At 48.3% G+C, this 24,724-nt stretch overlaps 1 protein-coding gene across 2 annotated transcripts in view; it reads left to right on the forward strand.

Annotated features, from left to right (window-relative positions):
• LOC142567789 (methylosome protein WDR77-like) overlaps positions 1–24,724 on the forward strand; it is a 223,545-nt gene that overhangs the window by 24,017 nt on the left and 174,804 nt on the right. For both annotated transcript variants that reach the window (XM_075677941.1, XM_075677942.1), the window contains exon 3: positions 13,642–13,786. In XM_075677941.1, the coding sequence (XP_075534056.1) occupies positions 13,642–13,786 (145 nt within the window). The remainder of the gene's footprint in view (positions 1–13,641; positions 13,787–24,724) is intronic.

Raw genomic sequence — 24,724 nt, forward strand, 5'->3', positions numbered from 1 at the left:
CCGAAGAAACAAATCGCTGCACAGCGGGCCGCAAGTTCCATGTTTCTGAACGGGTGGTGCGAGAGTGGCGACTGCAGCAAAGCAAAATTTTCACCTGTGACGGCAAGTGAGGAATTTCCAACGTGCTGAAGTCTGGATGTTTTCTGGAGCTGTAGGCTAAGCTTGCGGCATACGTCGCTGAAATGCGCGGTCTTTAAGGAAATAAAAAGTGAAATGAAATGAAAAAAAATCGGTCCTTGCCAGTGAAGTGCGACATGGTCATGAAACAAGCCTGGATCTTTGCCTTTTAAGCACCTGCTCCGCTGTGAGTACGAGTGGCTGGCGGCAGAAGACCGCGAAATTACGCCAACCGGACCTGTCAAAAGAGGCTCCCTGACCGCTGCGTGTGGTTGGGTGCATTCGGCGTGGGCTGCTGTTCCACAAGATGTCGCGGTGCGGTTGTTTGCCAAATGTGAAATTTCGCGGGACGACGACGCGCTGTGGGACTGTAGCAACGATGACGATGGCAGCACTGGGGAAGATGAGTAGTCCAGTGACCATGTCAGCTATTAATAAATTTTTGTTATCGAATGCTCCCTCGGGTATGCTCTCTCTTTTTTTTTTCCTGTCGCACGATATGGGGGGGTCGACTTGCATTCGAGTTGACTTACAATCTTGTAAATACGGTACATGAAGAATTCGACTAGCAAACATGTGAAGGAAGGAATACAACCCAAAGAGTACTGTTTGCATGTGACTATTCTATGCAGATAAAAATTTAAAAAAGAAACGCATTATGATTGAACTGATAAGTGTCGCTCGATAACGTGATGAATATGCGTATGTGCGTACATAAAAAATCTTTGTTTTACGGGTATGTTTCAACGTTTGCCCTCAGTCAATTGCTGATGTCCACTTATTTGGTTGTTTACCCAAATATATTGCAGTCGTAGATCCCTGTTGTAAGGACAGCAGCTATAAATTTGGAGGTTGCAGGTCTACTGTGGAGATGTTTGAAATACTAGTAGGGGTGTGCGAAATCTGAATAGCGTATATTATAGGCCTATTCGATTCAGCCAAGTTTCTCTGCATCTTCTGCACCTATTCACGGTGCACTGCACCTAGGCCTTCGATTCCCCAAAGTGCAGCGGTGCACTCTGCACCCCCGTGCTCGATTAAACGGTGCACCCTTGAGCCTTGCAGTGAGTGGGTGCAGCCCAGCACACCATAATTGGCACTCTTTGCACCTTTTCGGTTGTGGTGCCGTGCACCTTTTTCTGAATGAAACAAACTTAATAATGGCCTATTCGATTTGGCTGTTGAATTGAATCATCATTGTCCGATTCCATTTGTAATTGGCAGTTTTCGAGTGGTGTCTAAGCGCCTACAAAGTAGACAGCATAGTACACAGCTGTTTTATTGGAACCGAAATGATGCGCACTTCTGGCACATGTGCCATTGATGTCGTGCGTGCATCCACTAGAGAGCCCATGCACATGGTATTGGAGGTCACATCATTTGAGTTTCAGAGTTACGGTACAGCGAAATGGTAAAACAGGCGGTAGCACAGAACGTTCGCTTTAGGAAATGTACACGCGCTCACCACTGCTAGCACTCATTGCACAAGTGTTATGATCACAGTGACCATCGCAAGCGCTCATGCATCTTGTGCGCAGCCCTCAGATGTTTTCCAAGTTTCGCCGACAGCCGTTTTAGTTGCTTTCGTGAAAGATAGTTTCTGTACCTCCCCATGACACAGGCGTCCAATGGCATGTCCTCACAATAGGCTTTGAAATAAGATCACCCACTCTACGCAAGCAGGAACTGCTTAAGTAGATTATTTGCCAAAAGTACTTGTTCCTAAATGTCACCAATTTATATAGCGTAAATTGTGCTTGTGTTGTCTGCCTTTCTTGTGCTATCCGTGCTTTTTCTGCTGAATTCATTGACTTCCGAGCACATCTGCGCTGTTGCACATGCAGTGGCAGAAGGGCGTCAAAAACAAAAAGAAAAGGTAACAACTGCTTGATCGGCTGCCATGCACCACAACAAGCAGACGGCAATCACTGCAGTAATTTTTGAGGGTACAACGATTACTCAAAATAGAAAGTGGACAATGTGGGAATTCGAGCATTATGCGAGAGCGATGATTACATGGGTAAATACAATATATTTTGGTACGAGAAGACCACTTACTGGAAATCACGTGTTTCAAAACTTCACTAGGCATCTGAACATGTGACATTCAGTTTGTTGCGTATGGCTTGGAATGCTACAGGTCACGCAGCCATTCGCACTTTTAGCTGCGGTCTGGGACATAAAGGCTCGCTCATTGCTTGCTGCTAATCTGATTGTTCAACCAGTGTTCAGTAGGGCAAGCAGTACTCTGCCAAACATATCACACCTCACTGCATGGGGAGAGCAAGTTTCCAGATATCATCATACGAGCTGGGAAATTAAGAGGCGAGGACAAGTTCTGTGTGTACTTTAACTATGCTTCCAGTCACCTGTGAATAAAAGTGAACAAGGAATCTTACTTAATCTGCAATTCTCCTGGGCACAATGGCACAATGACAAACCTAACCTACTGGGTAGCTGGCATGGAGTCATGATGTACCATGCACGGGGCTTTCTTTCTTTCATTTTTTTTCTTCTGGCAGTCACAACTGAGTGAGCTGCCTTAGGGCCTAGTTGAAGGCCTGGTTGCAGACTTGTGTGCTTGAAGGAATGTGGGGAAGGCGCGGTGACTAGACTGAGCCAAACACTTAAATCTGGAAAAAGAATTCATATGCATTTTGCCTGCTTTGTAATGTTTAGTGGTGCCACATTTGACAAATGTTGGAACTGACATGAAAGAACTTGCTATTTTTTTGCACAGATGGCGCCACGAGCAAAACACGCCTGTGATATTTATTATTTATTGGAAATATTTTGTTTCAAGCACTGCTTTGTAAAACTAGTGAGTGCTAGTTAAGTACAGGACATTGTACGGCTCTACTTATGTACAGCACTCATGAATTAGCGTGTATGTGGAAAACAATGGCATGGGCCTAGTTAGAAAGATTTGTTAAATTCACTGCTCCTTTGTAGATTCCTTAATCAACATAAGAAAATTTGCTCTTCACAGAATTGCAAAGAAAGGCTTGCTGCTTGATAATTGAAAATTGCATTTTCAGCCTGAATAGTTTTGCCTCTTCTTCGGTAATACACGGCCAAGTATAAGCTCGTTAACTTTTCATCAGTACATAAAACAACTTCGCATAGATGATAAGTGTACTGCAACCTAGAAAACCACTAAATATTGTTGTTCTGCATTGAAAAAGCAAAAAGATAATCATTCATAAGCTTTAATTGTTTTGCCCATTTTTATTAGGGCATATACAAATTTCTAATTCTTTTACACGCAATATGTCTTCATAGAAACCTTGTATAACCTTTCATTTAAAGGCACAGCAAACTTCATTTTATTATGTTGAACAGTTTTGCCAGAAACACAGTACAACGGAGGCTAGTACAGTGAAATCTCATTAAACCGTAGTTGGCTGGAGCTCGGCAAAAGTGCATAGTAAACAGTAGTACTGCCTCACCGAAATAGCATGAGATCGCCCACTTACTTGTCAAAAATGGAATTCAGAGAGAGCGCGATGAAAGGGGAAAAAACATGCAGTATTTATTTACTTTGTGCGACAAAAGTGTTATTTTGTTTGATGCGTGGTGGCCTAGCAGCGATGACAGCGGCCTCAAACTTACTGAAGCTGTGAGCCAGCTTTTCAGCCAGGCCCATCTTCTCGGCAAACACTCACATGGCAGATTCCTCGTTGGCATTGCATATTGTTACGCGAAGCACGAGTCAATAAGACGAGCAACTATTTACAGGTTATATTTACAACAGCAGTTGCAGCGAGGACCGGTTAAATTCACAGCGCGAGCCCAGTTCGTTTTTCCTCCTCTTTTCCCGAGTGATGGCACCCATGCACCTCGTTCAAACAATCATAGCAATCGTAGCATAATTTCCCAGCGGCGGAAGCGACGTCCCGGATCGTCTTAATGTCATCACTGGGAGGGCGATACTGCTTCAATCGTGTAACATACATGATATCACTGCACTGGGAAGCAGATGGGGCATCAGGGGTGATCTTGTAGGTGATGGGAGTCAAGGCACGAAGCACTCGGTGTGCACCTGTGTAACGAGACAGCAGTTTTTCTGACAGGCCAACTTGACGCAACGGAGGCCATAGAAGCACCAAAGAACCAGGTGGGACGTGCACATCTCAGTGTCGCCGGTCGTGCAAACACCTTTGACTCTCCTGGGATTTCAAAAGGCGGTCACGGGCACTTTCCCTTGCGTGGGCACAGCGGGTGATGGCATCAAGTGCATATTCACTGGTTGGTGCTTGTGTGAACAGGAAGGGTTGTGTCGAGGGGTAGTGCTGGTTCTTGGCTGAACAGAAGGAGAATGGGGAATAACCGGCTGTGTTGTGGCACGAGGAATTATAAGCAAATGTGACAAATGGTAGAGCGAGGTCCCAGTCGGTGTGGTCTGAAGAGATTTTTCACCAGCATGTCTGAGAGAGTGCGATTGAGATGCTCCGTGAGGCCATTTGTTTGTGCATGGTATGACGTGGATAGCTTGTGCCTCGTGGCACAGGATTGCAGGATGTCCGTAATAACTTTTGATAGGAATGTCCGGCCATGGTCTGTGAGAAGTTGTTGCGGAGCTCCATGCAATAACATCACGTCGCGTAGAAGAAAATCGGCGACATGTATGGCGCAGCTTGTAGGAAGTGTTCGGGTGATGGCATAGCACGTGGTGTAATCTCTGGCCACAGCAATCCACCTGTTCCTTGAGGTAGAAAGAGGAAAAGAGTAAGTCCAAACCAACCCGAAAGAATGGTTCCACGGGAATTTCGAGTGGTTGAAGGTACCCAGCAGGCAGCGTCTATGGTGTCTTGCGTCGCTGACATTTCTCACATGCAGCTACGTATCTTCAAACGGAGCGAGCAAGCCCTGGCCAAAAGAAGTGTAGGCGGATCCAGTCATAGGTACGTGACACACCCAGGTGGCTGGCAGTGGGGAGGCCATGAAGTTCGTGGAGAACAGCCGATCGAAGGTGTTTAGGGATCACAAGGAGGGCCGTCGGGGTGAACGCTGTGGCTGTAGAGTACGCCATCTTGAAGTGTGAATAAGTGAAGGGAACTGTCCGCAAGTGACGATTCCAGGCGGTCAATGATGATATGCAAGGACGGGTCACGGCGCTGCTCATCGGCAACATGGAGCAGTGGAAAAACAGAGAACACAGGCGTTAGTGTCAGTATCAGACGTAGAGGTCGCGTCTTCGACTGGGTAGCGAGAGAGGCAATCTGCGTCGTGGTGTTGGTGTCCTGACTTGTAAGTCACTGCGTAGAGATATTCTTGTAGTCGGAGGACCCAACGACCAAGCCGGCCATAGGATCCTTGAGCGACGAAAGCCAACAAGAGCGCATGATGGTATGTGATTACTGAAAGGGGCTTGCCATATAAGTATGGGCAAAACTTTGAAACAGCCCAGACGAGAGCAAGACATTCGTCCTCGGTAATCGAATAGTTGGACTCTGCATGTGTCAGGAGCCGGCTAGCGTAGGCTATAACGCGGTCATGTCTGTGTTGACGTTGCGATAAGACGGCACCGATCCCATAACCACTGGCATCTGTTCGGACCTCTGTAGGTGCAGACGGGTCAAAGTGGGCCAAGACCGTTGGATTGGTGAGAATCGTGATAAGGCGTGAAAATGCGGCAGCCTGAGGGGAACCCCACGTAAAGAGCACGTCTTTCTTCAGAAGTTCAGTGAGTGATCGAGTGATTGCTGCGAAGTCTTTCACGAACCATCGGAAATAAGAACAGAGCCCCACAAAACTCCAGACGGCTTTGACAGACTGAGGTACAGGAAAAGCCGTTATTGCTCGAACTTCCTCCGAGTCGGGTTGTACTCCGGAAGCATCAATGAGATGGCCTAGCACTGTAATCTGTTGGCGCCCAAAGTGGTAATTCGATGAGTTGAATTGGAGCCCAGCCTTGCGGAAGACATCAAGGATAGCTGCGACGCACTCAAGGTGTGTCTCAAATGAAGGAGAAAACACAAGGACGTCATCGAGGTAACAAAGGCAAAGTTGACCATTTGAAACCTTGGAGCAGAGAGCCGATCATCCATTCGAACATGGCGGGGGCATTGCATAAACTGAACGGCATAACCTTTAATTGGTAGAGGCCATCTGGAAGAACAAAAGCGGTCTTTTCTTGGTCTTGCTCATCGACGAAAATCTGCCAATAACCAGATCGAAGGTCAATGTACGAGAAGTATTTGCCACCATGAAGACAACCAAGAGCGTCGTCAATTCGTGGTAAAGAGTAAACGTCCTTTTTAGTAATTCGGTTTAGGTGACAGTAATCAACGCAGAAACGCCATGTGCCATCTTTCTTTTTGACGAGCATGATCGGCGACGCCCAAGAACTCGACGAGGGCTCAACAATGCCTCTGGCGAGCATCTTCTTTACTTCCTGCTGAATAACTTGCCGCTTTGCCGTGGACACGCGATACAGTAGGCGGTAAATGGGAACAGCATCACCAGTGTTTATCCAATGCTTAACAACGGACGATTGTCAGTGTCAAATATGTCGCGGTAGGAAAGAAAAAGGCGATATAGGGCGGCTTCTTGGTCAGGTGTGAGGTCCGGAGCGACTATGGGGCGTAATGGGCCGTCAAGGTTCAAGGCATCCTGCGGGTAATCAGGAGGATCTGGAGAAGCATGAGCTGCAAAAACAGTGACATGCTCGTCTGTCACTGACCGGAGCATGGCCACTGCTATGCCTTCAGGTACCACTTGCTTCATCAAGCCAAAATTGATAACGGGTTGTCACATCTGATTAGCGGCAAGGGTTATGATGGAGTGTGTCACAGAGATGTCGCGCGTCAGGCACGGTTGTCATTTAGGCCAATTCGACGAAGGTGGGGGCTTTTGGAGGTAAGCGAACAAATGCTGTAGTGCAGAGGGTGTTTGGGTGTTCTGGGTGAACGTCTGAAAGTAGAGGAAGCTCGAGGCATAACATAACGATGGCACAGTCGATGAGGGCAGAGTGCGTCGTCAGAAAGTCGAGCCCGAAGATTAGGTCATAAGGGCAACTGGTCAGCACGGTGAACAGGACTGGAACTTGGCAGCCAGCAATTCCTATGCGAGCAGTGCACATACCCCTGATGGCAACAGTGAAGCCATTGGCGACGCGTACGGTTCGAGTGATGACAGGCGTAAAAACTTTTTTGAGGCGATGACATAGGTTAGCGCTCATTATGGACACTTGGGATCCAGTGTCAATTAATACCGTCAACGGAACACCATCTACGTCTACTTCAATTAGGTTCGTGTTGGTGAGGAGCGTCAATGGAGGATTTGGACAAGACGAACATGATGCAGCACTACCTCCAAGAGCTGCATGGCCTAGTTTTCCGTCCGTCGGTTTGGCGAGGAAAAGTGGCGAGGCTGGGGTGACAGGGAGCGTTCAGGTGACGGCGATCACATGGAGGAGCAGCTGTCAGGGGCATCAGCAGTAGGGTACAGGCGGCGAGGTGAATAACAGCGAGCGTCGCCATATGGGCGAGGAGCAGGGAATGAGCTCCAGTACGACGGCAGTGGTGGGATACGTGACCAACGCGGTGGCAGCGGAAGCAGATCGGTTTGTTGTCTGGGGTTCGCCCTTCAGCAGGATTGTGTGGTCTGGTAGTGAAATACTGCTCATTACAGGTTGTGGACATGGGTATGGGTGCCGAATCAGGTTGGGAGACAAAGCAGGCAGGCGATAGGAATGCAAAGGTTTGCAGTTTCTTGCTGCACAACTGCTTGAACAATGGAAATAGTGGGGGCCACTTGGTCAAAGGCACTGTCAGGGGTTGTGGATGAAGAGGGGTCGGACTCGCCGCTTCAATCTCACAGCGGACTATACGTGTGACGTTCACTTGAAATGGTCATATAGCGGTAAGAGTGGAGCAAGAGTATGTGGCAGGGGTGTTTGGGAGCCAGGAAAACTGTGGGAGGTCATGGCGGCTTTTGGCTACCCCGAAACGGCGGCAATCGTTGATGGCGTCGATGGTAGAAACGTCATTATAGATGAGCAAATTGAAGGCGTCGTCCGGAATGCCTTTTAGGATATGGTGCACCTTGTCAACCTCGGTCATGTGCTCGTCGACTTTCTGGCAAAGCGCAAGCACTTCCTGTATGTAGGAGACATACATTTCGGTCGACGACTGGACACGGGTGGCAAGCTCTTTTCGCGCAGCCTGTTGGCGACCTGACGGGTTGCCAAATAGGTCGCGAAGACGCTCTTTGAAAATGTCCCAGCTGGAGAGCTCGATCTCATGGGTGCGAAACCAGACAAGTGGTCTCCCATCCAGATAAAAGATCACATTCGCAAGCATGATGGTAGGGTCCCAGCGGTAGCTTTGGCTAACACGCTCATACATGCTGAGCCAGTCGTTGACATCAACGTCATTTTGGGCGGAGAATGTCCCAGGATCACGGCGACTAGGAACCGTAACATATGTTGTGGTTGGCACCGCAGTTGTAGGTGGCGATGGGGTGGTTCCATCGGAAGCCATGGCTGGGAAGACAACGGTGGGGCCACTTCAGAGCTTCGTGGTGAGGATGGGGAATGTTCCACCTCCACCACAATGTTACACGAAGGACGAGTCAGTAAGACGTGCAATTATTTACAGGTTATATTTACAACAGCAGTTGCAGCGCTGACCGGTTAGATTGAAAGCGTGAGCCCAATTCATTCTTCCTCCTCTCTTCTCGAGTCATCGCGCTCACGCGCCTCGTTCAAACAATGAAATACCACACGTGTGTAGCAATATTCTCCGTGAACGGGCGCTGTAGCCCTGCAGAAGTCGCTGGGCGCCTTTTTAATTGTGCGGTGCTGTTGTCATTATGATGATTGTATTCATAAGGCTGACGTAATGCACAGCTTCTGCCACCGTCGGGTCTGAATCGCCCGTGCTGTCGCTTTTCGTGTTGTCCTCACTGTCGTCATGCAACACTTCTGCAGCAAGAGGGAACGATGGTGAAAAGTCTAACTTTGTAGCTGGCGTCTCTTCGCGATCGCAGCAGGGCTGCTGAGCAACTTCTTCGCTTCCCAAATGCCGCGCGCCATAGTAAACAGTAGGTCCATGTTGCCTGCCAGCGCCGACTTCTTCGTGTCACGTTCGATAGCACGATAGATGTCTATTTTTTTTTCTATGCTGAGCACCCGGCGTCTTTTTTATCTCAGCTTCAGATTGGTGCGAGCCCTTGCACAATGCTACAATGCTCTCTTGCACGGCACGATGCCTAAATGATGTTGATGTGGCTTTAGGCGCAAATGCATAGGGAGTTTGGAGGCCATTGGAGGCACAGGGCGTTGGAGGCTTATTGCTTCCAGCCGGCACCTCTAAATTCGAGAGCGGACCTCGCACAGCGGCCTCCACCGCTGCACATTGTCTGGTGTTTTGAAAAGCGCATGGGGAGGTTCGGCCAATTACCTCCCCTTGAGAACTCCCCTGAGCTGACACCTCGCCGCGTGGCTGCCGGCTATCCGCAGTTCTCGGAAGTGTGCCACCACCCCGTTCAGATCGAAACACGTGCAGCGGGATGAAGTAACTTGCATTTTGCCACCTTGGCAGGCCATTCCTAACAGTAGGGACAATGGCGTACAATAGTCTGGCCATCGGTGTCGATACGATGGAAGGCAACGGAAGTCTGTCCGAGTGACCAAGCATCCATATTAAAGGAGGCCTGATGCTTTGTGAGCAATTTTAGCAACGCTTCACTCTGAGCAGCAGTAAGGTCAGGACTTATCACGGAAGCAAAGGCAGAGGAAGCAGATTTGCCCTGTTGAGGAAGAGCTTGCGAGGCGGCAAGATGAAGCAGGGAGAGTGGTTGGGTATCCACATAACAGGTCACTGCGGACCCCTGAGGTAGGAGGATTGTCTCAGTGGTGGCGTTTAACGTGATGATTAATGCAGAACTTTCTTTGAACACTGCACCAGGCAGGAAGCGAAGACAATCCCATGGGCAAGACAGCGGCCGTTAGGAGTGATAAACACGTCGCCATTGGTGATGTCCGTAGAAGAGAGACTTATGATTTGCTCGTGGCCGGGAGGTAGTACAGAATCGGCAGTGGTGAGAAAACGCAGTCGTGACTCTTCGGTACTCCCGCTGCAATGAACAGTCTCGGTCATATGGACTACACGTTGACGGCAAGAGATTAAACGGACGCTGACGAGAGAAAGTCCCAACCTAAAATTAGTTCATGAGCGCATGGGAATAAAACCGCGAACTTAATGTGATGACGGATACATCAATGAAGACGCGTTCCGTACATTGGGCTGATGTTCGAATGATTGTTTGATTGTTCCATTAGCACCAATAAGGGATGATCCAAGTTAAGGCGTCTTCAATTTCCGCAGACGAGAGCACAGGTCCGCCCGCACAACAGATATAGTAGCTCCCGTGTCAATCAGAGCTAACAAATGCACACCCTCCACAGACACCAATAACATGTTTGAAGGACGTTCAGGAAGAATTGGAGCACTTCGCGGTGATGCAGTTTTCCCTCCAAAAACTGCACTCGTTAGTTTTTCAGTCGTTGGACATGGAGTTGAGAGACAGGTCGAAGTGGCGAAACAGAACGTTGGAGCGGCGATGGGGAGTGGCGTCTCGAGGCACATGTGTTGTGTGCGGTGTTGGAGATCGGTGAATGGGTGGATTATCGTCATAAGTGCGGTAGACACGAGGATGTGGCCCATCGCATTCAAAGGCAGCGTAACCACGACGTTCGTCTTGCTGGCAGTGTTGGCAAAACCGGGAGATATGTCCTCGAAAGCCGCAGTAATAGCAGACAGGCCTCGATGAACGCCAGGCAGAGTAGTAAAGCAGGTTCGGAGCTCGGGCGATTAAAGGTGCCAGGTGGTTGTGAACAGGCGCAGGTGGTGTGATTGGAGACGGCGCGGCTGGTATTGCAGCAACCTGGGCGTAAGAAGCCGGTTGTGGGCAAGGAGAAGCGTTGGTATGGTGGGCGTTCTGCAGGGAGGCCAATTCCTTCTTAATAATGCCGCGCAGGTCAGCAGAAGCAGGTTGGACGTGAGCGCTGCTGTAAGGGGGTGAGCCATGCGCTTGCAATTCCTCACGAATTATGGTTCGTATGATAGACCGGAGCTCAACACTGTTTGCCAGGGGGTTGTCGGAAAAGTCCGGTTGCAAGCAGATTGATTGCAGGGCGTCGAGGCGCTGACAGACGGAGACGATGTCCGACACCATCGAAGGGTTTTGAGCGGCCAGTGCGTTGAAGGCAGTAGATCCTATACCCTTAAGAAGGTGTCGCACGCGGTCAGCTTCTGGCATGGCACTGTCGACACGGTGGCAAAGCGCCAGGATGTCCTCAATGTACGAGGTATACGACTCGCCATAGTGCTGGGCGCGCTCAGACAGCCTCTTTTTCGCAACTTCCGAATGAACCGTGGGTGTGTCAAAAATCTGCCGCAGCTGCTCCGTGAAAGACGACCAATCACGGAAGTCCCTCTCGTGATTCAGGAACCATGTCATGGCTACTTGAGACACGTAAAATGGTACGTTGTGTAACCTCGATGCCTCATTCCAGTTGTTGTATTTGCTTACATGATCGTAGCTGTCGAGGCAGTCTTCAACGTGCTCACCAGGCAAGCCAGAGAAGATTTCAGGATCACGATACCGGTTGTTGGCAGGGCTGGGAGTGGGGGTGGCTGGCACTTGAACTGAGATTGGCGACGCTGCGGTCTGGTCTTGCGACATGGCGGCCTCTTGGTGTAAGCAGCGTCCCAAACGTAACTCCAGGAGAGATCTTGAAGTGGATTGAGGTCGAAGGGATCTTAAAGCACCTCCACCACTTGAAATACCACGGTCGAGACGACGCTTTATTGCAAGGAAAAATGGTGTTGATGCAAAAACGAACACGAGCCGATGATTGATGATCACTTTGTACAAATGAAGATGAAGTCCGCATAAATGCTTACAATATACATGTATATATTTTTGCAATTGTAGTATTCAAACAAATGTAATGAGTCAAATAAATGTAATGAACGATTTCGTTCATGGGGCGTGCTTTTCATCTTAAATCTTCTCAGTCTGATAAAAAAAGTGAAACAATCTTAAAACTTGAGGTAATAGTTCTGTGGAAACTTGCAAGGTAAAGAAAAGTAATTAGTAAAGGAAAAAGCTTTTATTTTCGAAGAACCTATATGGGTTTCCTTTGTAGCTCTTAGCTACGTTTGGGTGGGCGCCCCATTTACTTTAAATAATCTGAAAGCTGTGTAATTTCACTAGCACCTATGTTTATGAGCAGCACAGTGGAACATTCGCAAATGTAATTACAGGCCCTGCACAGCATGTCAAAGCTTTCAAGGGTGCCAAATAGTTTGGTGCATCTGCGTATGCCACTTTCGCATGTAGTCGCACCTGCATATAGTTTGAACATTGTTTGAGTAGTTCAGTGTGCATTGCTCAACCTTGATATCGCTGTCAGTGCCACACCTTAAAGCTGACAATTTATTGTTGTTGAGAAAGCTCAAGATGATAATGTGGCTCAACTTATTTATTTATTTATTTATCTGCTCTTTAGTGTCCCTTTAAGAGGAAGCTTTAGATAGGGGCCAACTATGATTTTGCTATTCAAATAGTACATATAAAATGCAGAAATACTTTCATGAGACAACCGCTGTACTGATCTGAATGGAATTTGCTGCAGTTGAGAGAGAAATTTATGTTGGCGTTAAGAAGCAGAGTTTCAATTTAGAGATTGATGTGTCCTTGTACAAAAATTTGGGAAAATTAGTAAGTTTAAACAAAATTGAAGCATGAAGTTTAAAAACTCGTCGCACCACAAACCAGTGCACCACAAACAGATCCTAAGTTTCTCTATATTGCATCTGTTATAGAATCCAAGGTAGACACTTGTGACATAGGAATTCACAGCTTAAGTAGAATGGTTGCAATGTTTACAAGAGTTTTGCAAAAGTCCTGCTCATAAGTTAGCAGTGTATTTCGAAGAGGTGTGTAATATATCAATTTTGTTCACTTTAGATGTATTAAGTACAGTTGACAGAGGTATGATATGGCTTTTTATTGCTGAGTTAGAGTGGTAAACATAATGTCCCAGCTCAATTTTTTCAATTTTAATATTTTCAACAAGTATTGTTTTAAAAAATAGCGGCCTGATTGAAAAATTCTTTCCCTATAGTCACTAGATTTGAATTTTTTCTTTTGAATGCAACAAATCATATAAGAGCTGGTGCAGTGGTTGTTGAAAAAAAGATTTTTTTTCATTCCCATGTATTTAGATGAGAGCTCCCAAGCTGAACCTTCTCCCAAAAAACAGGTGCCGTGAAAACTGGAATATGGGTTAACTCCAAAACTTTCATTCTAAAGTAATAGGGGGAAAAATAGTATGTATAAATTTGTAAAAAATGACTGGTATGTAAAACGAGGGTGAACTTGCTGCCACAGTTTTCTTGAAAAAAATTTCCACCTATATTCCATTTTTTATGGTATACAAGAGTGCATATCGGAATGTGGCTGAGGAGCTAGTGCCGCTGCTATACAGTGTCCCTTGAACAAACACAGGTGGCGTGGAGATGCTACAGCTGGCCCAGGAAGAGCCTCGGCTGTTGGACACGGTGTTCTACAGGCGGGACCACGATGGTGGTATCACCTCGCTGGCTCTGTCGCCCGACAGGCGGTGGCTGGCTTCCACTGGATGGGATTTTGCGTAAGGCCATCTCCTCCTTTGCTCTATGTTGCCACCATGCGAGCTTTTTATCCTTTACTGCGTCTTTGTCGTGAAAAAAATTATGTTGCAGCCTCAAGAGACAATCAACTGCTTTAGTCTTGCAGATGCTTGTGCTCGTGTAGTTCTGCTGCACTTTGGTGCCCAGTGCACATGGTTTTGCATCAGTGCAGTTGGCTTTGAGCATACCTGCGAACTCCTAAGAATTTTTCATAGTGTTTACAAATTTAGGTTCGTTTGGCGATATTGTGAAGGCTGTGTTGTTTACGAAAATTAAATTCTGTTAGCAAAATGATTTACTTTATTGGTTTGTGAACTTTTCGTTGGGAGTCTATGATAGATCAAAGGATGCCAGTGGGGTACTTGAGTCAAACTAGTTTATACAGACAAGTTACTGAAACAGGCGAAATTGGCAACAGCAAATTAAGGGAGGACACGGGTCCTAAAAGGCCGAAAATCGCGAAAAAGTCGACTTTTCGAAGCTGACATTTTCGGAATCTAGAATCATTTTTGCACTAATTTGTAAAGTTTCTAGCTTCACTTGTCATTATTTTCGCCACAAATTCAATTTGTAACACATTTGTGAGGTGAATCTGAGCCAAATTTAAGCAAAAATAGCCCTTTTTTCTGCGTCGAACGGTTGCCATCGCACACGGGTTATCATGGCCGTCTTCGTCTCGTTTGAAAGAGCTATCCTTCACCTTCAATTTCCTGCCGTCACTGGCTGTCCTTGCTCATCGGCTTTCTAGAAAAAAATGCATCATCGAGACGTACCAATGCACAATTGTATTGGCTGCTCGGCGCACGTGACAAAGTCTAGGCACCCGATTGGCCTAGCGGCCTTCCCGTCGTCTGCTTCACACTGTCGAGCCGTGCACAAGCGCGCACCATTTCGTCTTGGTATTGTCGACTGACTGCAGGTATGGTTCGGCTGATCAAGAAGTTCAGCACCAAGAACAAATTTGGGAAGCGAGTGAAGCGATCTCTATCGGAGAACTTCAAGAAGCGTCCCACAATGACTCGGGACAACGAGGATGACGACTTCGCTGCGATCGGCAGTGCAGACGCCGAAGCGGTCGCCACTGCTGCCACGGTAGGCCTAACGGGCGCTAGACCTGCGAGCTCGCCAGCTGCCGATAGCATCGTGGAGAGCAGCCGTGTGCATCTTGACGTGCATATTTTGCTGCCGCAATGGTTAGAGGATGAGAAAAAGGAAGCAGAAGAGAAACTTCGGGAAATGTCATCCGTCGCGGCGACAGAGCGGAAGCGACAGTTGGAGGATGAGAAGAAGGAAGCAGAAGAGAAACTTCGGGAAATGTCATTCGTCGCGGCGACAGAGCGGAAGCGAAATCTTATCGCTAAACGTGCCGACGGCGTGGTTCCCCCCCCCCCCCCCCCCCTCTTGATGAAACGGCCTTCACCATCGTACACTTGGAGGTAGTGAACACATTTATATCGCGTTTACAGTGCAAGACTTGTAAGGGAGATGCGAAAATCATGAGAGGTGAGCGGCAATACGGTCTTGCCGTCAAGCTGAATTTCGAGGAACCCGTATGGGTTTTCTTTGTAGCAATTGCTTCGACCGGGTGGATGTCCGACTTTCCCTTTATTAATTACTTCTCTCCACCTTGCGGGCTTCCGCAGAACTACTGCGTCAAACACTTGTTTGCTTCGTGTTGTCGACAAATTCGACTTCGCCCTGCCATCTGCTAGCCGCCTGGTTAGCTCAGATGGTAGAGCGGCTGCCCTGAAAGGCGGTGGTCCCGGGTTCGAGTCCCGGACCAGGACGAATTTTTCTTCAACTTTGAGGCTTTTCTTTCGAGGAACCCGTATGGGTTCCCTTTGTAGCAATTGCTACGACCGGGTGGATGTCCGACTTTCCCTTTATCAAGCTTCAGCTCATGTGTACGAACTACGGTGGCGTATCATCAAAGTGGAGTTCGCTGCGCGTCGATGGAGATCAAAAGATCAACCCGTTTGCTGTGAACCTGCTTGCCGCACGTGCAATGCAGGCTACTGACAATAGACAAACTGCATTGAACGACGTGTTTGCGACAATGAACATTGCGCGTCGTGGCCTCCATACGAAAACGTGGCAGACGTACGTAAAGAAGAAACTTGCACCTGCTGCTGCTCTTGTTGCCGAGAAACTGATGATCGAGTGTGCAAGTTCAGTTCGTGAGACTTACGTGGAACTGAACTTGGACAACCCGGGAAACATCGCCGTGTCATACGACTGATCATGGATGACGCACAGACATTCGCCGCACATCGCCGTCGGTACCATGATCGAACTCGTAAGTGGCCTTGTTTTAAACTACATCGTTCACAGCAACTTTTGCACGGGGTGTGAATTGGGCCCGAAGGAGGGTGACCCCTCTTATGTAAAGTGGAAAGATGACCATGTATGCCAGCGAAACACGACGAAGAAATCTGGTGAGATGGAGGTAGAGGCTGGACTTATTTTGTTCAAGAGGTCCCTGGAACTCCATAACCTCCGATACACAACTGTGCTTTCGGATGGCGACCAGCCTAACATATCTTGCATCACAAGAAGAGAAGGTGTATGGCTACATCCCCATTGCCAAGGAGGACTGCGTAAATCATGTAAAAAAGCGGATGGGCACTGCCTTGCACAATTTAGTTTCCAAGCACAAAGCCCTGGTTTGGAGAGCCTCTCTGGAAAAGGCGGGCTTACTGCCGATCTCATCAACAAGTTGAGCTCATACTATAGCTGGGCCCTGAATACCCATGATAATCTGGATTCTATGCAAAGGGCCACTTATCACTATGCATGGACACTTCTCACCACATCACATCAAATGATGAAGTGACCAACCGCACCTTCTGGCCAACAAGGTCTGACTCGTGGTGTCGGCAGAATGCTGCAAATGCTAAGGGCGAGCCTGCACCAAAGCATCCCCGCAGCTTGCCTCCTCGTGTCTGCGAGGCCTTATTGCACATCTGTCAGAGGCTTTCTGATAAGAGGCTGCTGCAGTGATACCAACGGGGCAAGACTCAGAACAATAATGAGTGCTTGCACTCAATGATATGGACACTTGTGCCAAAGGAGCTTAATGCCTCGTTGTTTGCTATTGAAGCGGCCATAGCCGAAGCGGTCCTGAAATTAAACGCAGGAAATACAAGAAGCTCTACAGGCCTGCTAAAGGAGCTTGGCCTCAACCCTGGCATTCACAGCTCCAAGCGGATGGCTGAAAAAGATCAGCGTCGTTCTGTGGCTTCAGCATGGAAGCGCCGACAACCTGCAGCACACCTTGAAGAAAAGGCACACGGGTGCAAACAGTCGATGTGACTACATGCCTGGTGCATATTAGCCGATTAGGAGTGTACATACCATGATATTTTTAACTGTATAGAGCTAAATAAAGTATCAACCATTCTTTCTCGTTTTCTCAGCACACAGATTTTGGCCACTATCTTTGTTTGCTGCTTTGATATCTTTGGACCTAGGACAGCTAGGGCTATAATTTTCTTTTACAGCATGAAGATAAATGTGCAGATAAAGCAATGCTGAGAGCAGATTTTTCATTCACAGCTCGAAAAAAAAATTGTTTAGTTTAAAAATTTCTTGTTTTTCATTATGCATAAACAATGAACTTCATTTATTTATTTATTTACAGTACCCTCAGGGCCCAGAAGGGCGTTACAGAGGGGCTGGGTACAGTCGAACCCGGCTATATCGAACCCGTTTACATCGAATTATTCTATATATCGAACAATTTCTGGACACGATATAGTTACAATGAGTATATATCTCAAAAATTACGCTTACATCGAACAAAAATAGCAGCGACACCCGATATATTGAACGTCAAGCGGCGGAAAGTGCCCCCAGAAGTTGGCTTTCCCTCGCGGTGGCGGAGAAAATCCGGCTGCGCGGCTCCATCCAACCGCTCTCCCTACCGTGACCGCGCCCGACCGCGCTGCCTCGGACGAGCCGTTGGCACCCCCCCTGCAAAAAATGTTCCTGGCCCGCCCACAGCGCTTGCTCAGACAGCCAATCAGATGCTCTTGTGCCCTCGTCATGCAAGATGGCGAAAGTGCGACTTGTCTCGCTGTTTTTGTGTGCGCCTTGTAGGCCTTCTCTCGCAGTGTTGCCGTGATGAAGCGGAAGAATTTGCCTTTCGTCGTGAAGCTCGCAATCATAAATCGTGTCGAACGCGGTGAGAAGTTGGATGTCCCCGCAGAGCACAAGATTCCGAGGAGCACTCTCGGCACGATCTTGAAGAATAAGGGGGAGATTAGGGCTAAAGCGTCCAAACTCGCGACCCGGTGCCCGTGGCGCCCGACCGTGTACGAGTGGTTAATCTGAAATTGCTTCAGCCGTGCCGACTTCCGCGTGCTCGGTGATGACCGTAAATTCTGATGAATGCGACGAAGCCGTTGCCAGTGTTGCTGAAGTTTGGAGCGAACTGTCAGAATTTCCGGAAGCTGTTGACGAATCAACGATGGATGAGTTTGTGAGCGCAAATGATGTGTCGCGACCACGGGAGAGCCCGAAAACGAAGACTACATTGCCAACATCGTACCGAGCACAAGTGAAAGTGGGCACAATGAGGAAAGCTACGACGGTCCTTGGCCCACATCCTCCGAAGGGATTGGTGCGCTCGCACTAGTCCGGTGCTTCTGCGCGAATGCGGAAAGTTGCGGCCTCCGACTCCTTAATGTGGAAAAGTGCGTGCGTCGCAGGCAGCGAAATTGCCAAAGCAGAAGAAAATGCAGGACTATTTCGTGCGAAACTAAGCTAGTTTAATCAATAAAGTGATTTTATAAATGGTATGTGCTTTTATGACATCCAATTATTTAGCAGGCTTATATCGAATTATTCTCTATATCGAACTGATAGGCGTTTTTTTGCGAGTTCGATATAGCCGGGTTCGACTGTACAATAATAGAAAAAAATACATGTTCAAACAATTATTGGTATTTAAGTGATAAACTCAAAACGTAATCAGTTATTACAATCTTGAAAGATGATGCCTCCTCGATGCGGGCTATGGAGGGGGGAAGGCGGTCTATCGTCTAGCAGTTAGTATATGAACACTCCAGGCAAATTTGTGCCATCGCTGTGATTTTCCATACAAACTCCGAGGGCACTAACACCATCGCTGCGTGCCATATGCTGTATGTGCGAGTGGAAGCATGCTAGGGCAAGTCGACGGTTGCAGCTCAGTCTCGTGCGCACAAGGGAAGAAAGCATGGAGGAAGCGTGCCACCTTCCATCAGATGCACGGAACCAGGGGAAGGGGAAGTAGGGAGGGGGGGCTGTACTTTGGCAGCAGCGCGCAATCATGCGGGCTTTATCTTGAAAGTGATCTGCTTTGGGGGCAGAGTCTAGGTGGGCCGACGGCTCGTAGCTTTGTGTTCGCCATGTTCTCACTGCTCAGTTTGTGTTAAAGTGATACACAGCACAAAGGTTACTTCACTCGCTGCTGCTGCGCTTCCTTATGCCAGCGTTTTGCCAGCATGTGTCTGCAGTCTTCGAGTGTGATGTGTGCATGTTTCCCTGTGCGCATTGACACCATGCTTGTTAATTTCATTAGCAAGCAAGTGTTTACAAGTTTATACAGTCAATGAACTACTATGCTTACTTCGTATGGCTGTCTACTAATTTGCTATTGCCATCGATATTTTGCCTTTCAGGCGAAACTGCAACTTTTTTATTCCCCCCCTCCCCTCCAATGCCACCGCTGCTGCAAATGGTAGCAGTGCAGCGTCCCACGCTATTTTTGGTAGAGAGCACACAGTGCACACCGTTCTGTGATTGGTAGAAACGTGCTGCACTGTGATTGGTAGACACATTTCGCTCATGGTCAACACGCACTCAATGCCGCGGATAACGTGCTGACTGCACAACGCGACCCTTAAGCTTTAAAAAGACACGAGCAAGCGTCTAATATGTGTTGCACAATATCGACTGCTTTTCTAAAGTTAGCTTCATCGCAAAACAGCTGTGACATGCAGCAAAGCATACAAATGCTACGATTCCTGTTTTTAGCCCTATTAATGCGAAAGCATTATATGCCCCATTATGTGGAAATCTGACATTGGCGGTGGTGTGACCGAAAGATGGTGCCAGAAATGGCCAATGGCGCAAAGAGTAAAAACACATAAAAAAATGCTTGGATTGACGTTAAATTGGTCAGGCAGGTTTCTGTAAACAAAGTTGATTAATGCCTTCGAAAAGAAAATTAGGTAAATTTCAGTGGGGGCGGGGGTAATCTAACTAGGGCCTCCTGGGCGCGAGACAAGCACGCTTCGCCGACGCCACGGTGTCTCCGTGGTTGCGGTTCACTAAAGCTGTGCCTAGTGCATGCGTCATTGCACATGCCACGTCACTGCCTCCCGCGCGTCACTTGCTCTGTAGATTTTATCAGTGCTGTGTCTACTGTGATGCACTCCAACGCGTCTACCTCAGCGGCAGCTGTGAAACGTGTTCACCCACAAAAGCACGCCTTAGAAGATGAGGCAAGGGAACATAAAAGATGACATAGTCACGACAGACCTACCATTCGGCATAAAATAAAATTCATTGTTCTGCAGCATTTTAATGTGTTTTTACTCTTCATGCCATTGCCCATTTCTGGCACCATCTTTCGCTCATGCCGCCACCAACATCAGATTTTCACATCATCATCATCAGCCTATTCTATGTCCACTACAGGACGAAGGCCTCCTTGCGCCAACCGATTCCAACTAGTGCCTACGAATTCCCTAATTTCATCGCTCCACCTAGTCTTCTATCGTCCTCGATTGCGTTTCCCTTCTCTTGGTACCCATTCTGTAACCTCAATGGTCCAACGGTTATCTAACCTGCGCATTACATGACCTACCCTGCTCCATTTTTTTCTCTTGATGTCAATTATAATATTGTCTATACCCGTTTACTTTCTGATCCAAACCGCTCTCTTTCTGTCTCTTAACGTTATACCTAGCAATCTTCGTTCCATCGTTCTGCGCGGTCCTTAACTTGTTCTCAAGCTTTGTCTGTCTCCAAGTCTCTGCCCCATATGTCAGCACTGGTAAAATGCACTGATTGTACACCTTCCTTTTCAATGATAATGGTAAGCTTCCAGTCGGGAGCTGGCACGGTCTGCCGTATGCGACCCAACCCATTTTCATTCTTCTGTGAATTTCCTTCTCATGATCGGGGTTCCCTGTGATTAATTGTCCTATAGTCGGATACAAGTTTAGAAAGAAGGGAGCATTTACTCCTCCGAGATGGATGCACACGAGCATCTACCAATGGGCGCGCACTCTGGACCGACGTCAGGAGCCGGATGGCTGGCGATCCCGCCGTCGGAGAAGATGGCCGCCCGGGCTTCGAACTGGGCCAAGTCGCGTCAGCGCCTCATCACAGTGAATTCCAGAACTGTTTGTGATTGTCTATCATGCCAAAAATATTACTGCAAGCTTACGATGCGGCATTTGTGCTGCATGCGTTTATTCTAAGCCGTGATTCGGCAAAGAAACATTGCAGCGAGCATCACTGACACTGCGCTACACTTTGCCTGATGTGAAGAAGTACGCACAAAGTACCGAGCGCAAGAGCAGACGACATTGCGGCCGTCCTCAGCAAGAGGAAAAGAAAGACAAGGGAGGCTCGTGCAGCGAATGAGAAGGGGCTTGCGCAACGGAGATCGTTGGAACGCCGGCGCGACTAGGGCCGCCAGGCCTGCGGAACCCACATCTGCCGGTGAGGTTCACTTGACCGGGCGTCCGTCTTTGGGACAGGGAGCGCCTCGTGTCATTGCACGGCGTGGGACCTCGGAGCGGCTTGCTGCAGCCTCGAACCCGCATCTGCGCGCGAGGTTAGGCAGAGCGAGCGTCCGTCATCGAGACGAGGAGCGCCTCGAGTCGTCGCCTTGCTCGAGGCCCCAGGTCGGCCTACTGACATCTTGGAACCCGCTTCTACGCGCGAGGTTCGGGTGACCGGGCGTCCGTCATCGAAACGAGCGCCTGGGGCCGTCTTCCTGCTCGAGACTTCAGAGTGGCCTGTTCGCGTCTACGGAGCTGTGGGCCGTCCACCTTTTCCTGCCCCGTGCTGCTGCGTCTGCTCTTCCACGCCGGTCATCACTCTACGAGCGAGTGTTCCACCTCAAGGACTCTACGTCTCACCACACTCCGGACTTAACCGCAAGCTCGTGAGACTACATTTTTCCTATTTAAGAACAACCTTGTATGTGTGGGGCTAGTTTAAGATATTATTCGTGTTTACGTGCCATCCAATATAATTGTCGTGGACTTGCTCATCATGCACCGTCTCCTCCATCTTCCTCGCGTCACACGCTTTGCAACGTAACGGTCCTAACAACATCACATATCTGGCGTCCGCGACAGGACCACTCTTACGCTATCGAGAAGAGCAGCACATTGCATATGCGTGTCTGACGGGTGAGGATGGGGACAGACAAGCTTACGGCAATTGGAAAAGAACTGGGATTGACTGGCCTGGCACTGAAACAGTGGGTTGACAATGAGCGCGCAAGCGAAAGAGAAGCGTGTGAAGCATGTCTGGCTCAACGCAATGCAGCAAAAGAAGCTGATGCCGAAGCGCTAGCTAGATTAAAGCCAGAAAGGGAAGTGCTCGAGCTCAAGTTAAAGTTGAGGGAGTTAGATGCGACAGCAGGTAGCATGACTACTGGGCAGCTTACAGAGAGTGCGCACGCAGGTGCTACCGAGAGCTCCCGAAGTCCGCACAAACTAATCCCAGCATTTAACGAAGAACGCGATGAGTTGGATGCATACATTCAATGATTTGAGCGCGTCAAAACGAGCCAGGGCTGGTCACAAGACAAATGGGCCCTATCGCTGAGCCTCTGTTTGACAGGTGTAGCCGTAAGTGTTGTCGGCAGAATGGCACCGGATCATGCCATGGACTATGCGATGCAAAAAAAGACGCTTTTGCAACGCTTCAGGTTCACGGAGGAATGCTACTGAAGCATGTTTCGGTCGGTGAAACCCGATAATTCCGAAACTGGTAGACAGTTTGCCGGTCGTCTATTGGGATATTTTGATCACTGGCAAGAAATGGCCAATACGGACTGGACATGCAATGTTCTGTGGGACAAGATTGTCTCACAACAGTTCCTGATGACTTGTCATAAGAAACTGGCTGTCTTTTTGAGAGAAAGGAATTGTCAGGGACTTGACAAGCTAGCAGAAGCTACTGATTGTTACCTGGAAGCGCAGGGGTTAGTTAACCTTGGCAAAGGTAAAGAAGAGAGAGAACCTAACAAGCCACCAGGTCGAGCTCGATCCCCTGAGCGACGAAAAAAGAAGGAAAGACCACGCTGCTTTCTTTGTGGTAAATGCGGTCACAGAGCTGCTGATTGCTGGACCAATACGAAGGGTCCAAATAGATATACACAGTTCTGTGGAAAGTGCCGCCGCACTGGGCATAAGACAGGTGACTGCCCCGAAAAACCCAACAGTACCGAGAAGGCTTCGTGCACGATGCAGCAAGTAGACGTGTCCAAGGCAGTTAACGAAGAGACGCAGGCCTTGCGCCGAGTTCCCGGTAGTTCGGAAGGCGGAAGAACGCAAACACATAAACGAGACGAAAAGTCTATGCCTACTGCCGAAGGTGTGCTTGAAGGACATCCCGCTACTGTCTTGCGAGATACGGGATGCGACTCTATTATTGTCAAAAGGTCCCTCGTACATACCAGAAAGTAAGCTGACAGGAAAAAGTTTCTCGGTCTGTCTTCTGGACAGAAGATTGTTGAAGCTACCTGAAGCAAACGTGGAGATCACGTCACCGTTCTTCACAGGCAAGACTCGGTTCTCATGCATGGACAATCCTTTATATGATATTGTCCTGTGAATTGTGAAAGGTCTACGGAATGCCCCCAATCCTGAGAATGAATGGAAAAGACATCTGTATACATTGAATGCTGCGGATGAATGATTTAAGGCGGAAGGTGGAAACTGTTCTACCAATGAATCAATCTCTGCTGACACTTTATCATCGGCTGCTAGAGAAACCAGGGACAGGTCGGAAGTGGCAGCGACAACTAGACAGACATGGTCAGGTTCGCATTCGTTACCAGTACCAGCTATGAACCCCCTAGACATCAGCCCAATCGACTTGAGAACCAGGCAAATGGAGGACACCAGTCTACGTAAATGCTTTGAAGCAATGGACAAAGAGATGAAGACTAGGTTCGCCGACATCCAATTCTTTTTAAAGGAGGGAATTCTTTGCCAAAAATACACACTGCGGTCAAAGAAACAAATGGAACAGCTTGTCGTGCCCGGAAGCCTTCGTCATTTTGTGATGAAAATGGCTCACGAAGGGATCCTTGCAGGATATCGGGGAATAAAGCAAACCACAGACCGTGTGTGCGAAGAGTTCTACTGGCCTGGAGTCCAATAAGACACCACGTGATTTGTTAAATCGTGCGATACGTGCCAGAGGACTTGTCCAAAACATTTAATAGGTCGAGTACCATGGGAAACACTCCTGTCATTGATACTCCGTTTAAGAGAGTTGCCATTGACATTGTGGGACCATTATCTCCCATGTCAGAGAAAGGGAATAAGTACGTTCTGACAATGGTCGATATGGCAATGCGGTTTGCTGAAGCTGTGGCACTGCCTAGCTCTGAAACAGAAAAAATCGCTGAGGCACTCCTGGAGATGTTCTCTCGTGTAGGAGTCCCACAGGAGATAATCAGGGACAGAGGCACATCATTCTCATCACGCCTGATGAAGGAACTAAGCCGGATTCTCTCTTTTACGCAGTTACCGACAACTCCATATCATCCGATGGCAAATGGCCTTGTGGAGAGGTTCAATGGAACCCTTAAACAAATGATAAGATGAATGTGTCAAGAGAGCCCGAAGAAATGTGACTGGTACTCGGCACCATTGCTCTTTGCTTATCGCGAAGTTCCT

This window comes from Dermacentor variabilis, unplaced genomic scaffold (genome assembly GCF_050947875.1).
Source record: "Dermacentor variabilis isolate Ectoservices unplaced genomic scaffold, ASM5094787v1 scaffold_14, whole genome shotgun sequence".
Lineage (NCBI taxonomy): Eukaryota > Metazoa > Arthropoda > Arachnida > Ixodida > Ixodidae > Dermacentor > Dermacentor variabilis.